The sequence below is a fragment of the Eriocheir sinensis genome, chromosome 44 (genome assembly GCF_024679095.1).
Source record: "Eriocheir sinensis breed Jianghai 21 chromosome 44, ASM2467909v1, whole genome shotgun sequence".
Lineage (NCBI taxonomy): Eukaryota > Metazoa > Arthropoda > Malacostraca > Decapoda > Varunidae > Eriocheir > Eriocheir sinensis.
In genome coordinates, this window is record NC_066552.1 from 11,696,375 (window position 1) to 11,711,132 (window position 14,758).

At 44.4% G+C, this 14,758-nt stretch overlaps 1 protein-coding gene across 10 annotated transcripts in view; it reads right to left on the minus strand.

The window, feature by feature from the left end:
* LOC126980483 (transcription factor GATA-5-like) overlaps nucleotides 1-14,758 on the minus strand; it is a 56,389-nt gene that overhangs the window by 8,493 nt on the left and 33,138 nt on the right. For 8 of the 10 annotated variants that reach the window (XM_050830433.1, XM_050830430.1, XM_050830431.1 and 5 more), the window contains 3 exons: nucleotides 13,712-13,844; nucleotides 8,703-8,875; nucleotides 6,304-6,453 (listed from right to left, as the gene is read on the minus strand). In XM_050830433.1, coding sequence (XP_050686390.1) covers nucleotides 6,304-6,453; nucleotides 8,703-8,875; nucleotides 13,712-13,844 — 456 coding nt within the window. The remainder of the gene's footprint in view (nucleotides 1-6,303; nucleotides 6,454-8,702; nucleotides 8,876-13,711; nucleotides 13,845-14,758) is intronic. The other 2 variants (XM_050830436.1, XM_050830434.1) reach the window with 1 other exon arrangement.

The following is a 14,758-nucleotide window of genomic DNA, read 5'->3' on the forward strand; positions in this document are numbered from 1 at the left end:
CAAGAAAAAAGAGAGGGAGAAAACATGAATGTAAATAAGAAGGAAAAAAAGACAAAAGGAGAAAAATAAGAAGAGAAAATAACATAGATCGCGAAAGAATGAGGTAGGGAGGAGAATTAAACAAGAAAGTTCATAAAGAGGAAGAAAAAGACAGGAAGAAAAAGAAGAAAACATCAAAGTAAATAAATTATAAGAGAAAGAAAAAAGTGAATAAGGGAAAGAAAGAGAAAAGAAGAAGAAAAGAAGAAGAAGAAGAAGAAGAAAAAAAGAAAAAGAAATCAAATAAACATAGAGAAAGAAAGAAAAAAGTAACAAAGAGACCCAGATCATAAAAGGAGAGAAACAGAGGAAAAAAAATAAGAAAACAAAAAAAAAGAAATTGAAGAGATAGAAAGAAATACAATGAAGCTCAGATCAGAGAAAGAGAGAGAATAAGGAGAAGCAGAAGAAAACAAAGTGGATAAAGAAAATGGCAGTAAAAAAAATAGATTAGGGAAAGAAATTTAGACAGGAAGAAAAACTAGAAGAAAACAAAGGAAACAAAAAGAAAAAAAAAAGCTGAGATCGCAGAATTGAAAGAGACAGAAGAAGAGAAACAGAAAATAAGATAGCAATAAAGTAAATAAACAAAGAGAGATAAAGAAAGAAAAAAGAAACTTAGATCAGAAGAATAAAGAGAGACAGGGGAAGAAGAAGAAAAATATAACATCAAAGTAAATGGAGAAAGAAAAAAACAATAAAATAAATAAAGAAAAATATAGAAAAAAGAACCTTAGATCAGAAGAATAAAGAGAGACAGGGGAAGAAGAAGAAGAAAAATATATCATCAAAGTATATGGAGAAAGAAAAAACAATAGAATAAAGAAAGAAAAATATGGAAAAAAAGAAGCTCAGATAAGAGGAAGAAAGAGAGACAGAGGAAGAAGGAGAACCAGAAGAAGAAAACAAAGTAAATAAAAAGATAAAAAAAAAAAAACTTGGATCAGGTTGGCCAGGGCTGCAGGTTTTATCTCGGGCCCAGTATTTCCGCTACCTGGCCGACACGTCACTAATTAGGCCGCCACACCTGGGCCGCCGAGTACAGGTATGCCTCTCAGGTGTGTCAATACTGCGCCTGCTTGGTCACCTGCGAGGAATGGCCGCGGTAAATCTTGTAAATGGCTCGTAAATTTTGGTCAAGGAATGGTTGTTTACTCTCGCGCTGATGTGTGTGTGGGGGGAGGGAGGGGAGAGGGGAGGGTTGTGTGTGTGTGTGTGTGTGTTTGTGTGTGTGTTGAAGAGTGGAATACAAAACGTGTGATTTGGTAGTATTCAATCTCCTTCCTCCTACTCTTACCTCATTTTTCTTCTTCTTCTTCTTCTTCTTTCTCCTCCTTCTCCTCCTCCTCCTCCTCCTCCTCCTCCTCCTCCTCCTCCTCCTCCTTAAGTGAAGACGAATCTAAACGTACCTGACTAATTAAAATTCAAGTCCGTCAGGTGTTTACGGAGAGAGAGAGAGAGAGAGAGAGAGAGAGAGAGAGAGAGAGAGAGAGAGAGAGAAAGCAGGGCAATCGTCAAGGCATCTACGTTACACCCAAAGTATTAGTAAACAAAACCAGGTCTCTCTCTCTCTCTCTCTCTCTCTCTCTCATAACGACGTCATCAGTTCCTCGTTACACCTTCATCTTCGGACAGGTAAGGGGGGAGGGAGGGAGAGAAAGAGGAGGGAAGGGAGAAGGAGGGAGGAGAAATTAAGGATAAGACGCCAGCCAAAAAAAAAGAAGGGAGATAAAACGTAAAAAAAAAAAAAAAGCTGAAAGGAGATAAACGAAAAAAAAAAAAAGGTTATTGCAGGTGATCGGAGTTGGCTGTGTGTGTGTGTGTGTGTGTGTGTGTGTGTGTGTGTGTGTGTGTGTGTGTGTGTGTGTGTGTGTGTATGCTGACAGGCCAATCAGTCCCCGTCAGCATAAATAAGAGATAGTCATTTATGTCTTCTATGTAAAAAAAAAAAAAAAAAAATCAAAGGTCTCCATCTTGTTTAATTCCTTTTGCTTCTCTTTCTCTTCAGTAACTGTGGGTGATTATTCTCTCTCTCTCTCTCTCTCTCTCTCTCTCTCTCTCTCTCTCTCTCTCTCTCTCTCTCTCTCTCTCTGTACTATTTTTATCGTTTAGTTTCATCTTCCTCTTATTTATCTCTCTCTCCCACCTTTCCTCATTCCCTCCCTTTTTATTTTACTGCCCATTATTCTTTAAATCTGCCCCGGGTGCCCCCCCCCCCCCCCATCCTTTTTATTTTCTTTCTCAATTTTCCTGTCTCTCATTTTTTCTTCTTTATTTTATCATTATTTCCATTCCTTCTTTCCTTCATGGTCTATCCTTCAATTTGCATCCTTCTTCCTCCCCTCCTTTCTTTCTCCCATTCCATTTTCTTTCTCATCCATTTCTCATGCCCTTCCTTCCTCCTCCTTTATCCAACCCACCCATATCCTTCCCTCTTTTCCCTTTCCTTCCCTTCAACTCCCTTCACTTCCCCTTCCCCCTCTTCCATCCCGATCATCCCTCTTCTTTTTCCTTCCCATCTTTTTCTCATTCCCTTCCTCCCTTCCTATTCTCCCCTCCCTTCCCATCCCCATCATTCCGTCCCATCAGTCACGTCAGAGAGAGCATCAGTCCCTCTTAATTTCACCTCTAATGACTGGTGCTGCAAAGGTGATAATCCTGATAACTCTGTCTAGAAGATGGGGGAGTGAGGGGAGGAAGAGGGAAGGGGGAAAAGAGATGGGTATTTTCCTCCTCCTTTTCCTCCTCCGCCTCCTTCTTCCCCTTCCTTCTCTCCCCTCTTCCCTCATCTCCCGCTCTTATTCTTATTTCTCTCCCCTCATCTTCCTCCATTTCTTCCTCTTATTCTTCCCTTCTTAGCTCCTCCTCCTCCTCCTCCTCCTCCTCCTCCTCCTCCTCCTCCAATCCACCTTCATTTCTATAGAGTCCTCCTTCTCTTCTTTCCCCTTCCCTTCCTCTCCCCCCTCCCCGCCCCTCCCCTCCCCCCCTGCCCCGCCCCCCAATTAGTTAATAGCGTGCCCCGGATCCCCATAATGACCCCAGCTATCAGGAGGAGGAAGAGGAGGAGGAGGAGGAGGAGGAGGAATTAGAGGAAGTACGGGTAAGCATGTTATGGTGAGGGGAATGGGAAGAGGTAGAGGGGGGAGGGGGAGAGGAAGGGAAAAGGGGAGAGGAAGGGGGGAGGGGGAGATAACAGGTAGATAAAAGCCAATGACACGCGAGGAAATGGTTGAGGTATGGCGGTGGGGAGGGGAGGTGGAGGGGGGGAGGGAGGGGGTAAGAGGAATGAAGGGAGGAAGAGGGAATGGGGAGGAGAAAGGGGGAGAAGAGGGAGAAAGGGGAAGGGAAGAAAAGGGAAGGAAGGAAAGTGGTAGAGGAGGGAGGAAAGGAAAGGGGTCGAAGAAGTAAGGAAGAGGAGAAAGGGGGAGAAGAGGGAGAAAGGGGAAGGGAGGAAGAGGGAAGGAAGGAAAGAAATGGAGGAGGGAGGAAAGGAAAAGGGAGGAAGAGGGAAGGAAGGAAAGGGGTGGAGGAGGGAAGAAAGGAAAGGGGAGGAAGAGGGAGGGAAGGAAAGGGGTGGAGGAGGGAGGAAAGGAAAGGGGGTGGCAGAAGGAAGAGTAAGGAGAAAGGGGAAGGGAGGAATGAAGGGAGGAAGAGGGAGGGAAGGAAAGGTGTGGAGGAGAGAGGAAAGGAAGGAAGGGGAAGGAGAAAGGGGGAGAAGAGGGAGAGAGCATTCAACTGTTCCTCTTTTCTTAGGTTTTTCTCTTTATTTCCTTTTTATTTTCTGCTGTTTTACTTTCTATTACGTTTTATTGTGGTGTTATTGTTGTTGTTGTTGTTGTTGGTGGTGGTGGTGGTGATGGCTATAGTGGTGATGGTAGTGGCTATTATTATCATTCTTACCATCATCATCATCATCATCATTATCATCATCATTAAATTATCACAGTATACTAAATCACTCGCTGCCCATGACTACCTACGCCGACACCTGCGACTAATCAATCCCCCTGAAAGTTTATATTACATGTGTCTCTTTCAAACCTTATAAACACACGCCCAGCACTCCGTCTCCTAATCTCAAGCAGTGCATTAACTTCATCTTCTGCCCGAGTCGCTTATCTCCTGCTTACTCCTTCACCGCCTCCCTAGTCTTTATCACGACACGAGTGGTGGTCGGTTCTTGAGGCCGTCAGTTCTTTACACAATCAGTTCTTGGGCGTTTCAATAATATTCTACCGCTGAGGGAAAAAAAATCATTCCTTGGTATTTTCATTCTCCGATTCGTGGATTTTGAAAAAGGAGGAGGAGGAGGAGGAGGAGGAGGGACCGATAGAGTGAAAGAGGATTGAATAAGGGAGGAGAAAGAGAGAAAGAGAAAGAAAGAAAGAAAGAAAGAAAGAAAGGAAGGAAGGAAGAAAGAAAGATAGATAGACAGACTGACAGACATACACAAACAGAGAGAGAGAGAGAGAGAGAGAGAGAGAGTAAATCAAGGGGGGTAGAGGAGCAGCGTGCCATGGTGACAGGTTGAAGCGTCAAAGAGGAAGGACAAAAAATAAATAAATGAAGATAGAGAGATAATAAAGATAGGGGAGATAGTGAAGGCGATTAAGGGAGATAAACACGTTGCTAAGGGAGAGAAAAAGGGAGAAGAAAGAGGTTAAGGAAGAGGAAGAGGCTAAAATTAAACCAGACTTATTTCCGAGAGAGAGAGAGAGAGAGAGAGAGATCTCTCTCTCTCTCTCTCTCTCTCTCTCTCTCTCTCTCTCAAATAAAATGTTAGTCCAGATATCAGGTGAACCATTAAGATTGTACGAGGAGGCAAACAAGAGAGAGAGAGAGAGAGAGAGAGAGAGAGAGAGAGAGAGAGAGAGAGAAAAGTAAACAAAAAATAAAGAACAGAAGGTATGTGTATTCAGGTGTGTGTTTGCGTATGTGTGTATAGGAATAAAGAGATAGATAGATAGACAGGTAGATAGATAGATAAATAGTTAGAGTGAGAGAGAATGAGTGAATAGATAGAGAGAGAAAGAGAAAGAGACAGAAACTAACACACACACACACACACACACACACACACACACACACACACACACACACACACACACACACACAGAAACAGAAAAAAAAGAGACAATTGAGAGATAAATAAATGGAAATCTCTATCTCTCCGGGGCGTCCAGGTAACCGGGGCTATTACCTGGGCGCCTTATCTGGCCAGGTGTTGCCCGGCATAGGTAAGGGCCGCTAATGAGGCGCCGACACCTCAGTCCCGCCCGCAGGTGACCGCGGCGCTTGACTGCAAACGGCGAGGCGTGTAAAGCGGTGGGGGAGTCTTGTTACGGGGGGAAGGGGGGAGGGGGAAGCGTATGGGGGGGAGAGGTGTTGGGGGGGGGGGGGTAGCCGTGTGTGTGTGTGTGTGTGTGTGTGTGTTGAATTGTTTAGTGAAGTTTTATATTTTTTTTCTTTTTCTCGGGTTTGGTTCTGTGTATAAGTGTTGTTTTTTCGTTGGTGTTGTTGTTAGGTTTTTTTTTTTTTTCTTGTTTACGTGTCTTGTTTTTTTTTCCTTTTAAAGTTATCATTCCTTCTCTTGTTTACTTGTTTTTTTTTTCTTTCTGAATTATCATTACTTCTCTTGTTTACTTGTTTTTTTTCTTTCTGACGTTATCATTCCTTCTCTTGTTTACTTGTTTTTTTTTCTTGTTTTCTTAATCCTCCTCGCTCCCCACCTGACAGCCTACACCCACACCTCTCCCACCTGCACCTACACCCCAATTAAACACCCCAAAACACCCAATTCCCACCCACATACACACCCCAATTTCTCCTTAACTCTTCCCCAACTTCCTGAATTCCACCCACAACACCCCAGTTCTCCTTTAACTCACCCCAACACACCCCAATTCCCGCTAGACTCACCTCAGTACACCAATCACCCCTACACATCCCAGTTCACCCCCACTTCCCCCTCGCAATCACACCCCAACACACCCCAGTTTCCTCCAAGCTTACCCCTACACACCCCACCCCCAACACATCCCTTTCCCCCCAAGTACACCCCAGCACGCCTCCACACCCACATTCTCCCATCACCCCAACACACCTCAGTTTCCTTCAAGCTTACCCCTATACACACCCCACCCCCAACACATCCCTTTCCCCAAAAATACACCCCAACACGCTTCCACACCCACATTCTCCCATCACCCCCACACTCCCCAGTTTCCTCCCCCTCAAAACACACTCCCCCACACCCCCACTCACCCCGTGCAGCTTGTAGTAGAGGCCGCACGCGTTGCACACCGGCTCCCCGTTGTTGTTCCTCCGCCATAGCGTCGTGTTCGTGGTCTGGCAGTTCGAGCAAGTCATCCCGGAGCGACGCTGGGGCTGGGGCGTGGACGGGGCCGCGTACTGCTGAGGGGGGAGGCAGGTTATGAAGGAGGAGGGACGATGGAGGAGGAGGAACGGGGGTAGGAAAGGAGGGAGGATGTGAGACTAAGGTACAGAGGATAGAGGACGAGGAACAGATCGTGAGGAAGGTGATACATGGGAGGCCGAGGCAGAATACGGTACAAAAAACAGGTCATGGGAGGTAGGACACATAGGAGGAGGGGAGAAGAGAAAGAAGGGAGAAAGAGGCAAAGAAAGGAAAGAAATGAAGGAAGCAGAAAGAAAGAAAGGATGGAAAGTAAAAAAGAGACAGTAAAGTAAGGTAAAGGAAAAAGAAAAGAGATAAAGAAGATGAGCAGGGAAGGACACACTAGGAGAGACCGAAGCAGGACCAGGTATATAAACAGGTATTGGTAGGTCATTACAGGTAGGCTGATTGAGGAGAGAGGAAGGTAAGGGGCTGAGGGAGTGCTATTTTTTTGTTGTTGTTTTTGTTTTTTGCCCTTTACCTGCTTCCATTTCTGTAAAAAAAAAAAAAAGGCTGAGAGGGTACACTAATGGAAAGGTCAACGAAGAATGCACAGGCCTGGGGAGGAGGGTCATGGGGGGAAGAGGTCAAATGAGGTCAGAGTGAGGGAGTTATAGGTAATAGAGAGGTCAACGAAGAATGCACAGGCCTGGAAAGGAAGGTCACGGGGGGAAGAGGTCAAATAAGGTCAGGGTGAAGAAGTTACAGGTAGAGAGAACACACTGGTTGACGAAATTGGCAAAGAAATTAAAGAGGAAAGAAAGATAAATTGGAAAGGAAAGAAAAGAAATGAGAGAGAGAGAGAGAGAGAGAGAGAGAGAGAGAGAGAGAGAGAGAGAGAGAGAGAGAGAGAGAGAGAGAAGAAAGGTTAATAAAGAAAAGGAAAGGAAAGAAAATGAGAGAAGGGAAGAAAGAAAATGGTAACGAATTGAAGTAAAGAGAAAAGGTTTGAAAAGAAGAGAAAAGAAAAGAAAATGGGAGAGAGAAGAGATAAAATTAAAACGAATTGGAATAAAGAGAAAAAGAAGATAAAAAAGAAATGCAAAAAAAAAGGAGAAAGAAGAAAGAAATTGACAACGAACTGAAAATAAAAAGAAAAGAAAAATTAAAAGGAAAGAATAGAAAGAAAACGGAAATAGAGAAATTATAGAAAATGGGAACGAACTGGAAAAATAAGAAAAAAGAAGATAGGGGAGGAAAGGGAAAGTAAAAGGGAAGGGAAAGAGTACTGAAAAAGAAGAGGTACACAAAGGAGAGGAAGAAAAAGAAGAGGAGATTCTAGAGAAGTGTAAGTTAGAAGGCAGAGGAGCTGAACTGTTGGCTTGAGAAGACTAAAAGAAAACGGGAAGTGTGTGAGAAAGAAAATGGTTACTCGTTATGGGGGACTAAGAAAGAGGAAGAGGAGGAGGAGGAGGAGGACGAGAAGGAAGAAAAGGGAGATTTTTTTTTTTTTACAGCAAAGGAGACAGCTCAAGGGCACAATAAAAGGAAACAATAATAAAAAAAAAGCCCGCTACTCGCTGCTCCTAAATGATGATGAAATAGAAGAAGAAGAAGAAAAAGAAGAAGATCGATTTTACAAGTTTTCCGTCATCTATTACTTCTTTCTTGTCTCCCTCCCTCTCCCTTCGCTCCATCTTTACGCCACCTTCCCTTCCTCCCTTCCCTGTCTTCTTACCTCCCCATTCTATTTCTTCCCTATATCATGTTCTACCCTTCCCTTCCTTTCCTCAATCCTCCACTCCTCCCTTCTTATCTTCCCTTCTTCCTTTCCTTCCTACCTTCGTAAATTTCTTTCTTCCCTTCTTCCCATACTGACTCCCCTTCTTCCTCCCATTCCTCCCTTCCTTACCTTTCAAATCTTCCTTTTATCATTTCCCCATTACACACCCTTCCTATACCCCTTCCCTGCCTCTTCCCTTCACCCTGCCTTCCTCCCTTCTCACCTTCTTACCCTCCCTTCTTTCCCTCTTCCGTTATTCTTCCCTCCCCTACATTCCCTTTTCCCTTCCTCCCTTCCCTCCCTTACTTCGACATTTCAAACTTCCCCCTTATTTCCTCCTCCCTTTGCCTTTCCTTCTTTTCTCCCTTCATGCTTTTTTATCTGCCCTTCCTCCCTTTCTCCCTGCACTCCCTTCCCTGCCTTTCAACCTCTCCACTCCGTTTCTTCCCCTGTATCACCCACCCCCCTTTATATCTACACCCTCCCCACCTTCCCTGCCTCCTCCCTGCCGCCCCTCCTCACCGGGCTGATGGGGCGCCGCTGGCTCCTGACGTGCGGCCTGTTGATGCCGTTGGCGCGGCTATAGAGACCGCAGGCGTTGCAGAGGTAGTGGCCGCCCGAGTCCCGGCGCCACAGCGGGGTGGTCATGGCGCCACAGTTCACACACTCGCGGCTCTCCGTGCTGTCCGGGTCGCCTGGGGAATGGGTTACGAGGTTACGAGGAGTGGGAGGCCATGAGAGGGGTTAGGAGGCTGTGAAAAGGATTGGAAGACCGTGAGAAAAGGCTGTGGGAGGGATAAAGAGTGTGAGAAGGATTAGGAGGCTGTAGGAAAAGTTAAATGAGCTGTGAGAATGGCTACGAGGCGATGGTGGTGTCCGAGTGGTCAGCGTGCGAGCGTGGTGAGCCTGATGACCTACAGGTTCGAGTCCCACCGAAGGAGGCTGACAATTTGCAACCATCGCCGAGTGGCAGACGATTACCCACATGCTGCCCAGGTATTCACTCAACCCTAACTTCAGCGACATCGGTCAAGTGGAGCACCGGGGGGCAGCATGAGCCAAGCAAGAGTTACGTCACGGCAGCCATTATAAATAAAATTCGCCTGCGCCACTAACGGGCTGGGGTCGTCCAAGAGACCCCTCAAGAAAGCCTGGCGGCGCTATAGGCAGCGTCTAAAAAAATGACTATAAAAAAATAGGAGGCCATGAGAAGGATTGTGAAGCTGAAAAAAAGATTGAGAGTTATGTGGGAGTTATGGAAGGAGATGAGGCAATAAAAGACGGGGATGTGGAAGAGATTAAAAGTTTGTAGGAGAGTTTAGGAGTTCACGGGAAGGATTATGAAGAAACAAGGGATTGAGATTCAGTGGGAGTGATTTAAAAGCTGAGGAAGGGAACATGGGAGACTTAGGATTGGTTTAGAAAAGATAACAAGTAACTGAAGTGACGTTAAAGAAAACTGAACCCGTCAGGAGTATACTAGAAATGTGTTCATATGAGAAAAAGCGTTGAATTCTATATACTGTGATTTTTAAATTGTAAAGGTGTGCCGTTTACATATTTTCTTGTCCTGTTTTTGTATAAGCCGCTGGGTGAAAGGAAACTACTGGTATTATTATTAAACTCCTTTTTAATATTGACGTTAATGAAGAAAGGAAAATATGAAGATGTTAAGAGATGTATGAATGAACGGGAGACAGAGTGTGAAAAAAAAGTTAATATCTCACACTTGGGAAAACAAACAGACATGAAGAGAACAGCAAAAAGAAGAGAAAAAACAAGAAAAAACACACCAAGAGTAAAGGAAAGAGGAGAAAGATGAGAAGCTTTAAGGGATCATTCAACACACACACACACACACACACACACACACACACACACACACACACACACACACACACACACACACACACACACGCACACACGCACACACACCACTGCCCCAAAACGAAGTACGAAGAGAAGAAAAAAAACTAACCAAACATAACTTCGTCTAGACCAGTCAATGAGAGAGAGAGAGAGAGAGAGAGAGAGAGAGAGAGAGAGAGAGAGAGAGAGAGAGAGAGAGAGAGAGAGAGAGAGAGATGGTCCCTGGATTCTTGAGTTCATGGTCCTTGACTATAAATTATGGTCTTAAGGGGGGGGAGGGGGGAAGAGGGTAGGAAAGGAGGAGAGGAGGAGGAGGAGGAAGGGAAGGAAGGCGTGAAGAAGTGATAAGGGAAGCTGATGATCCCTTCTCTCTCTCTCTCTCTCTCTCTCTCTCAACATTAGCCCTTCAAATAAAATCAAATAATAAAATACGTCATAAATTCCTGTGAAAACTTAATAAAAAAAACGTGATAACTATTTTCCTTCACATTTTCCTTTATTTTTTTTCTTGTTTTTCTTTCCGTCTAGACTTAAATAACCTCTTCCTTTTTTTTTTCCTCTTTATTTTCTCTCTTATTTTTCTGTTATTTCTACACTTGGGAATTTTCAGCTAATTACACGGTAGACCAACACACACACACACACACACACACACACACACACACACACACACACACACACACACACACACACACACACACACACACACACACACACACACACACACACACACACACGGGTAAAAGTGAAATGTGATTCGCTTGTTGATTTGCTTACTCGCTATCTTGATGGGAGAGAGAGAGAGAGAGAGAGAGAGAGAGAGAGAGAGAGAGAGAGAGAGCTCTAATTATCGTTCTATTGACATTATAACTCTCACTCCTACCACTCCTACACACTACTCCCCCTCCTTCATTTCCATTATTTTTCCTCCTCCTTCTCTCACTGTTGGGTTCTGTCAGTTGCCTTCTACTCCTACTTCCCCTCCTTCTACTACTACTACTCCCCCCCTCTCACCCTTCCCAGTTTTCTTCTTTCCTCCCTTTCTCCCTTTTTCTCTGATTCCCTTATTTTTCCCTTTCTACTTTTCCTTCTTCCTCCTTTTGTTTATTTGTTTATTTATTGGTCTTTTGTGTTTTTTTTATTCTCCCTTAATCATTTTTCCATGTACTCCTTCCCTCTCCCTCTTCCCTTTCTTCTTTCCTCCCTTCCTTCCTTCTTCATCCTCCCTTCTTCCCTGCTTCCCTTAATCTTTCCTCCCTTCCTCCCTTTTCATCTCCCTTTCTTCCCTGCTTCCCTTAATCTTTCCTCCCTTCCTCCCTTTTCATCGCCCTTTCTTCCCTACTTCCCTTAATCTTTCCTCCCTTCCTCCCTTTTCATCGCCCTTTCTTCCCTGCTTCCCTTAATCTTTCCTTCCTTTCTTTCCTTTTCTGTTTTCTCTTCTTTTTTCGCTTAAAACTGTTCACATTTATTTTTTCCTTCATATATCTTTTTCGTTATATCATTTTTTCCTATGTTCGTAATCATCTATCTCTAAACCATTCTGCTCTTCACTTATTCATTTCTTTATGTATTTTTATTTGCGGGTTTTTTTTTTTCATTTTCATTCATTTTATTTTTTGTATTCCTTAATTTATTGTATCAATCTTTATTATCTCCATTCGGTTGTTCATATTCATCACTTATTTATTTATTTATTTGTATTTTGCTTCATTATATTTTTCATTATTTTTATTCCTTTCAGTTTTCAGTTTTATATATTCCTTTCATTTTTCATTTTTTTCATTCCTTTCATTTTTCATTTTTCATTTTATTCTTCATCATTTTTACTCCTAAGCTTGTAATTATCTGCATCTCAATTCGGGTAATATTTTTCACTCTTTTAATTAGTCATTTATTCATTTATTCATATTTTGCATTATTTTATTATTATTATTATTATTCTCAAGTTTATATTATTTTCTTTCATGAGTTTTATTTATGAGTTTTGTATATTCCTCTTTACCCTCGTGGCTAATTGCTTCCATCTTTATTTACTTCTCGGCGGCCCATTAGCTCACATTAATGGCTGCCGGGGAAGAGGAGGGATGGGAGGGGGTTAGTGGGTGGAGACAGAGTTGGAGGGAGGAGGAGGGGGGAGAAGGGGGAGAGGGGGAGCTATTAAGTTAATGGAGGAGTGGCGTTATCTCTCTCTCTCTCTCTCTCTCTCTCTCTCTCTCTCTCCATTCACATTTTGTTCCTAATATATCTTCTTTTTTAACCCTTTATGTTTTCTTTTCCTCCCTCCCTCCCTCCCTCCCTCCCTCTTTCTCTCCCTTTCTCCCTCTCTCCCTCCCTCCCTCTCTCCCTCGGGGGCTGGTTTGAGACTGACCAGACAAGGAAGGAAGAAGGGAACGAAGAAGGGAGAGAAGGAGGGAGGGAAGGAGGAGGGAGATGCAGATTAATATTTGTCAGGATATGCTCTCTTTCCTCACTCACTCCCTCCCTCCCCCTCCTCCTCTCCCTTTCTCTCCTCTCCCCCTCCTTCTCTCCCTTTCCTCCCCCTCCTCTCTCTCCATTATGGCATATCTCACCCATTTCCACCATTTTCCTCTCCCACTCATCATTCCTCCTCCTCCTCCTCCTCCTCCTCCTCATCTTCTTCCTCTTCCCTTCTGATAAAAATAATTCAGAAACGAGGAATGAGGATGAATGAATGGACACACACACACACACACACACACACACACACACACACACACACACACACACACACACACACACACATGAAGCAAGTGACCCCATCATCCTCTTCTTCCCTTCACTTTCCTTCCTCCCATCCCTTTTTTTTTTTTTGTTTTTTTTTTTGCTCCCTTCTTCCCTTTCCCCTCCCCTCCCCACCCCTCCCTTGTCTTCTTCCTTCCCTTCCCATTCCCTTCCTTCCCTTCCCCTTCCTCTACTCACTCCTCCCTTCCCTCCTTCCTTCCCCTTTCCTTCCACTTCCTCTCTCTCCCTTCCCCTCCCTTTGGTGCCCCCTGCAGAGAGAGAGAGAGAGAGAGAGAGAGAGAGAGAGAGAGAGAGAGAGAGAGAGAGAGAGAGAGAGAGAGAGAGATTGACCCCATGGAGATAGGAGGAAGGGAGAGAGAGAGAGAGCGAGGAGGAGGAGGAGAAGGGAGGGAGGGAAATTGGCTCTTAGTAGAGAGAAGTGCTTTTAAGTACTCGTGAGAGAGAGAGAGAGAGAGAGAGAGAGAGAGAGAGAGAGAGAGAGAGAGATGAACTTACTCGTATTTCTTCCCTTACTCCTCAACTTTATTATTTTTATTATTATTACCATCATCATCATCATCATCATTATCATTATCATTAACTGACTCATTTATCACCCCATTAACCCCTACATCACCCCCCCCTTAATTAACCCTCCCCTCACCCCTCAACTCCCCCATAACCTCACCAAAACCTCTACCCCCCACCCACCCCACCCATTAGCTGCCTCATATATCACCCCCATTAAACCCCTTTCACCTCCATCCCCACCCCCTCCTCCTCCCTCTCTCCCTTCCCTCCCTCCTCTCCCTTTCTCTCTCCCTTCTCCTCTCCATCATGGCATATCTCACCCATTTCCACCGTTTTCCTCTCTCACTCATCATTCCTCCTCCTCCTCCTCCTCCGTTACCTGTCCCTACCTGGTTCGATCCTCCTGTAGGTCTCCCCGGACGCCGTGTGCAGGATGGAGTCGTAGGCGGCGGGCGTGTTCCAGGCGGGCGCGGCGGTCATGTAGGCGTGGTGAGAAAGTGGCGTGGACCTCTCTAGTACCTCCTGGGCGTGGGGGGGGGAAGAGGGAGTGTGGTTAGCATGGAGGAGAGAGGATAATACTGGAAGAGGAAGAAGGAAGGAAGAAGAGAAGGGTGCGAGAGGAGAGGCAGGAGGAGGAGGAGAAGAATGGGAGTGATATCTTAAACTGTTCTCTTCAATGAATATATCTTAAACCTGTTGGCGGTTGTTTTATACATTCTGATACCAATTATTTCTTGGCGAGACGAGGAGGAGGAGGAAGAGGAGGAAGAGGGGGAGAAGGAGGAGGAACATAGCAAAGAAGAAGAATAATGATGATAATAAAAGAAAAAAAAGAAATACAGAAAGAGGAGCAAAGAAAAGGAGAGGGAGAAGATGGAACCAACATAACCAAACCATTTCGTATTAAAAAAATATTCACAAAAAAACAAGACTTCTTAATATCTGTCGATAACCTCAATAACAAAAACACATAAACAAAGTAAACAAGCTAATGAGGAGAGGCGAGAGACAAGGACAGGTGGGCTAATAGGTTAATTAGGAGGAGCTCAGGTGCACTAGGGGACGAACAGACCAGGTAAAGGCGACCAGAGTGCGCAGGTGAGAGAGAGAGAGAGAGATTTACATAGATTTACATAGAAAATCAGACCACACAGACCCCATGGTCCAGACTTGGTGGTCTGTCCTTAAACCTAAGTGATTTTACATTAATCAGAAGACTCCAAAACGTTGCATTTCTACTCTAGTTGATATTAAGTTGAAGGAAGTGACGGTCGAGCTTATTTTTGAAGGAGTCAATCGTGTTACACTGGACCACTGATGATGGGAGCTTATTCCATTCTCGCACTACAACGTTGGTGAAGAAAAATTTGGTGCAGTCTGAATTTACTTGTCTACATCTGAGTTTTACGCCATTGTTCCTCGTGCGCAAAGTGTCA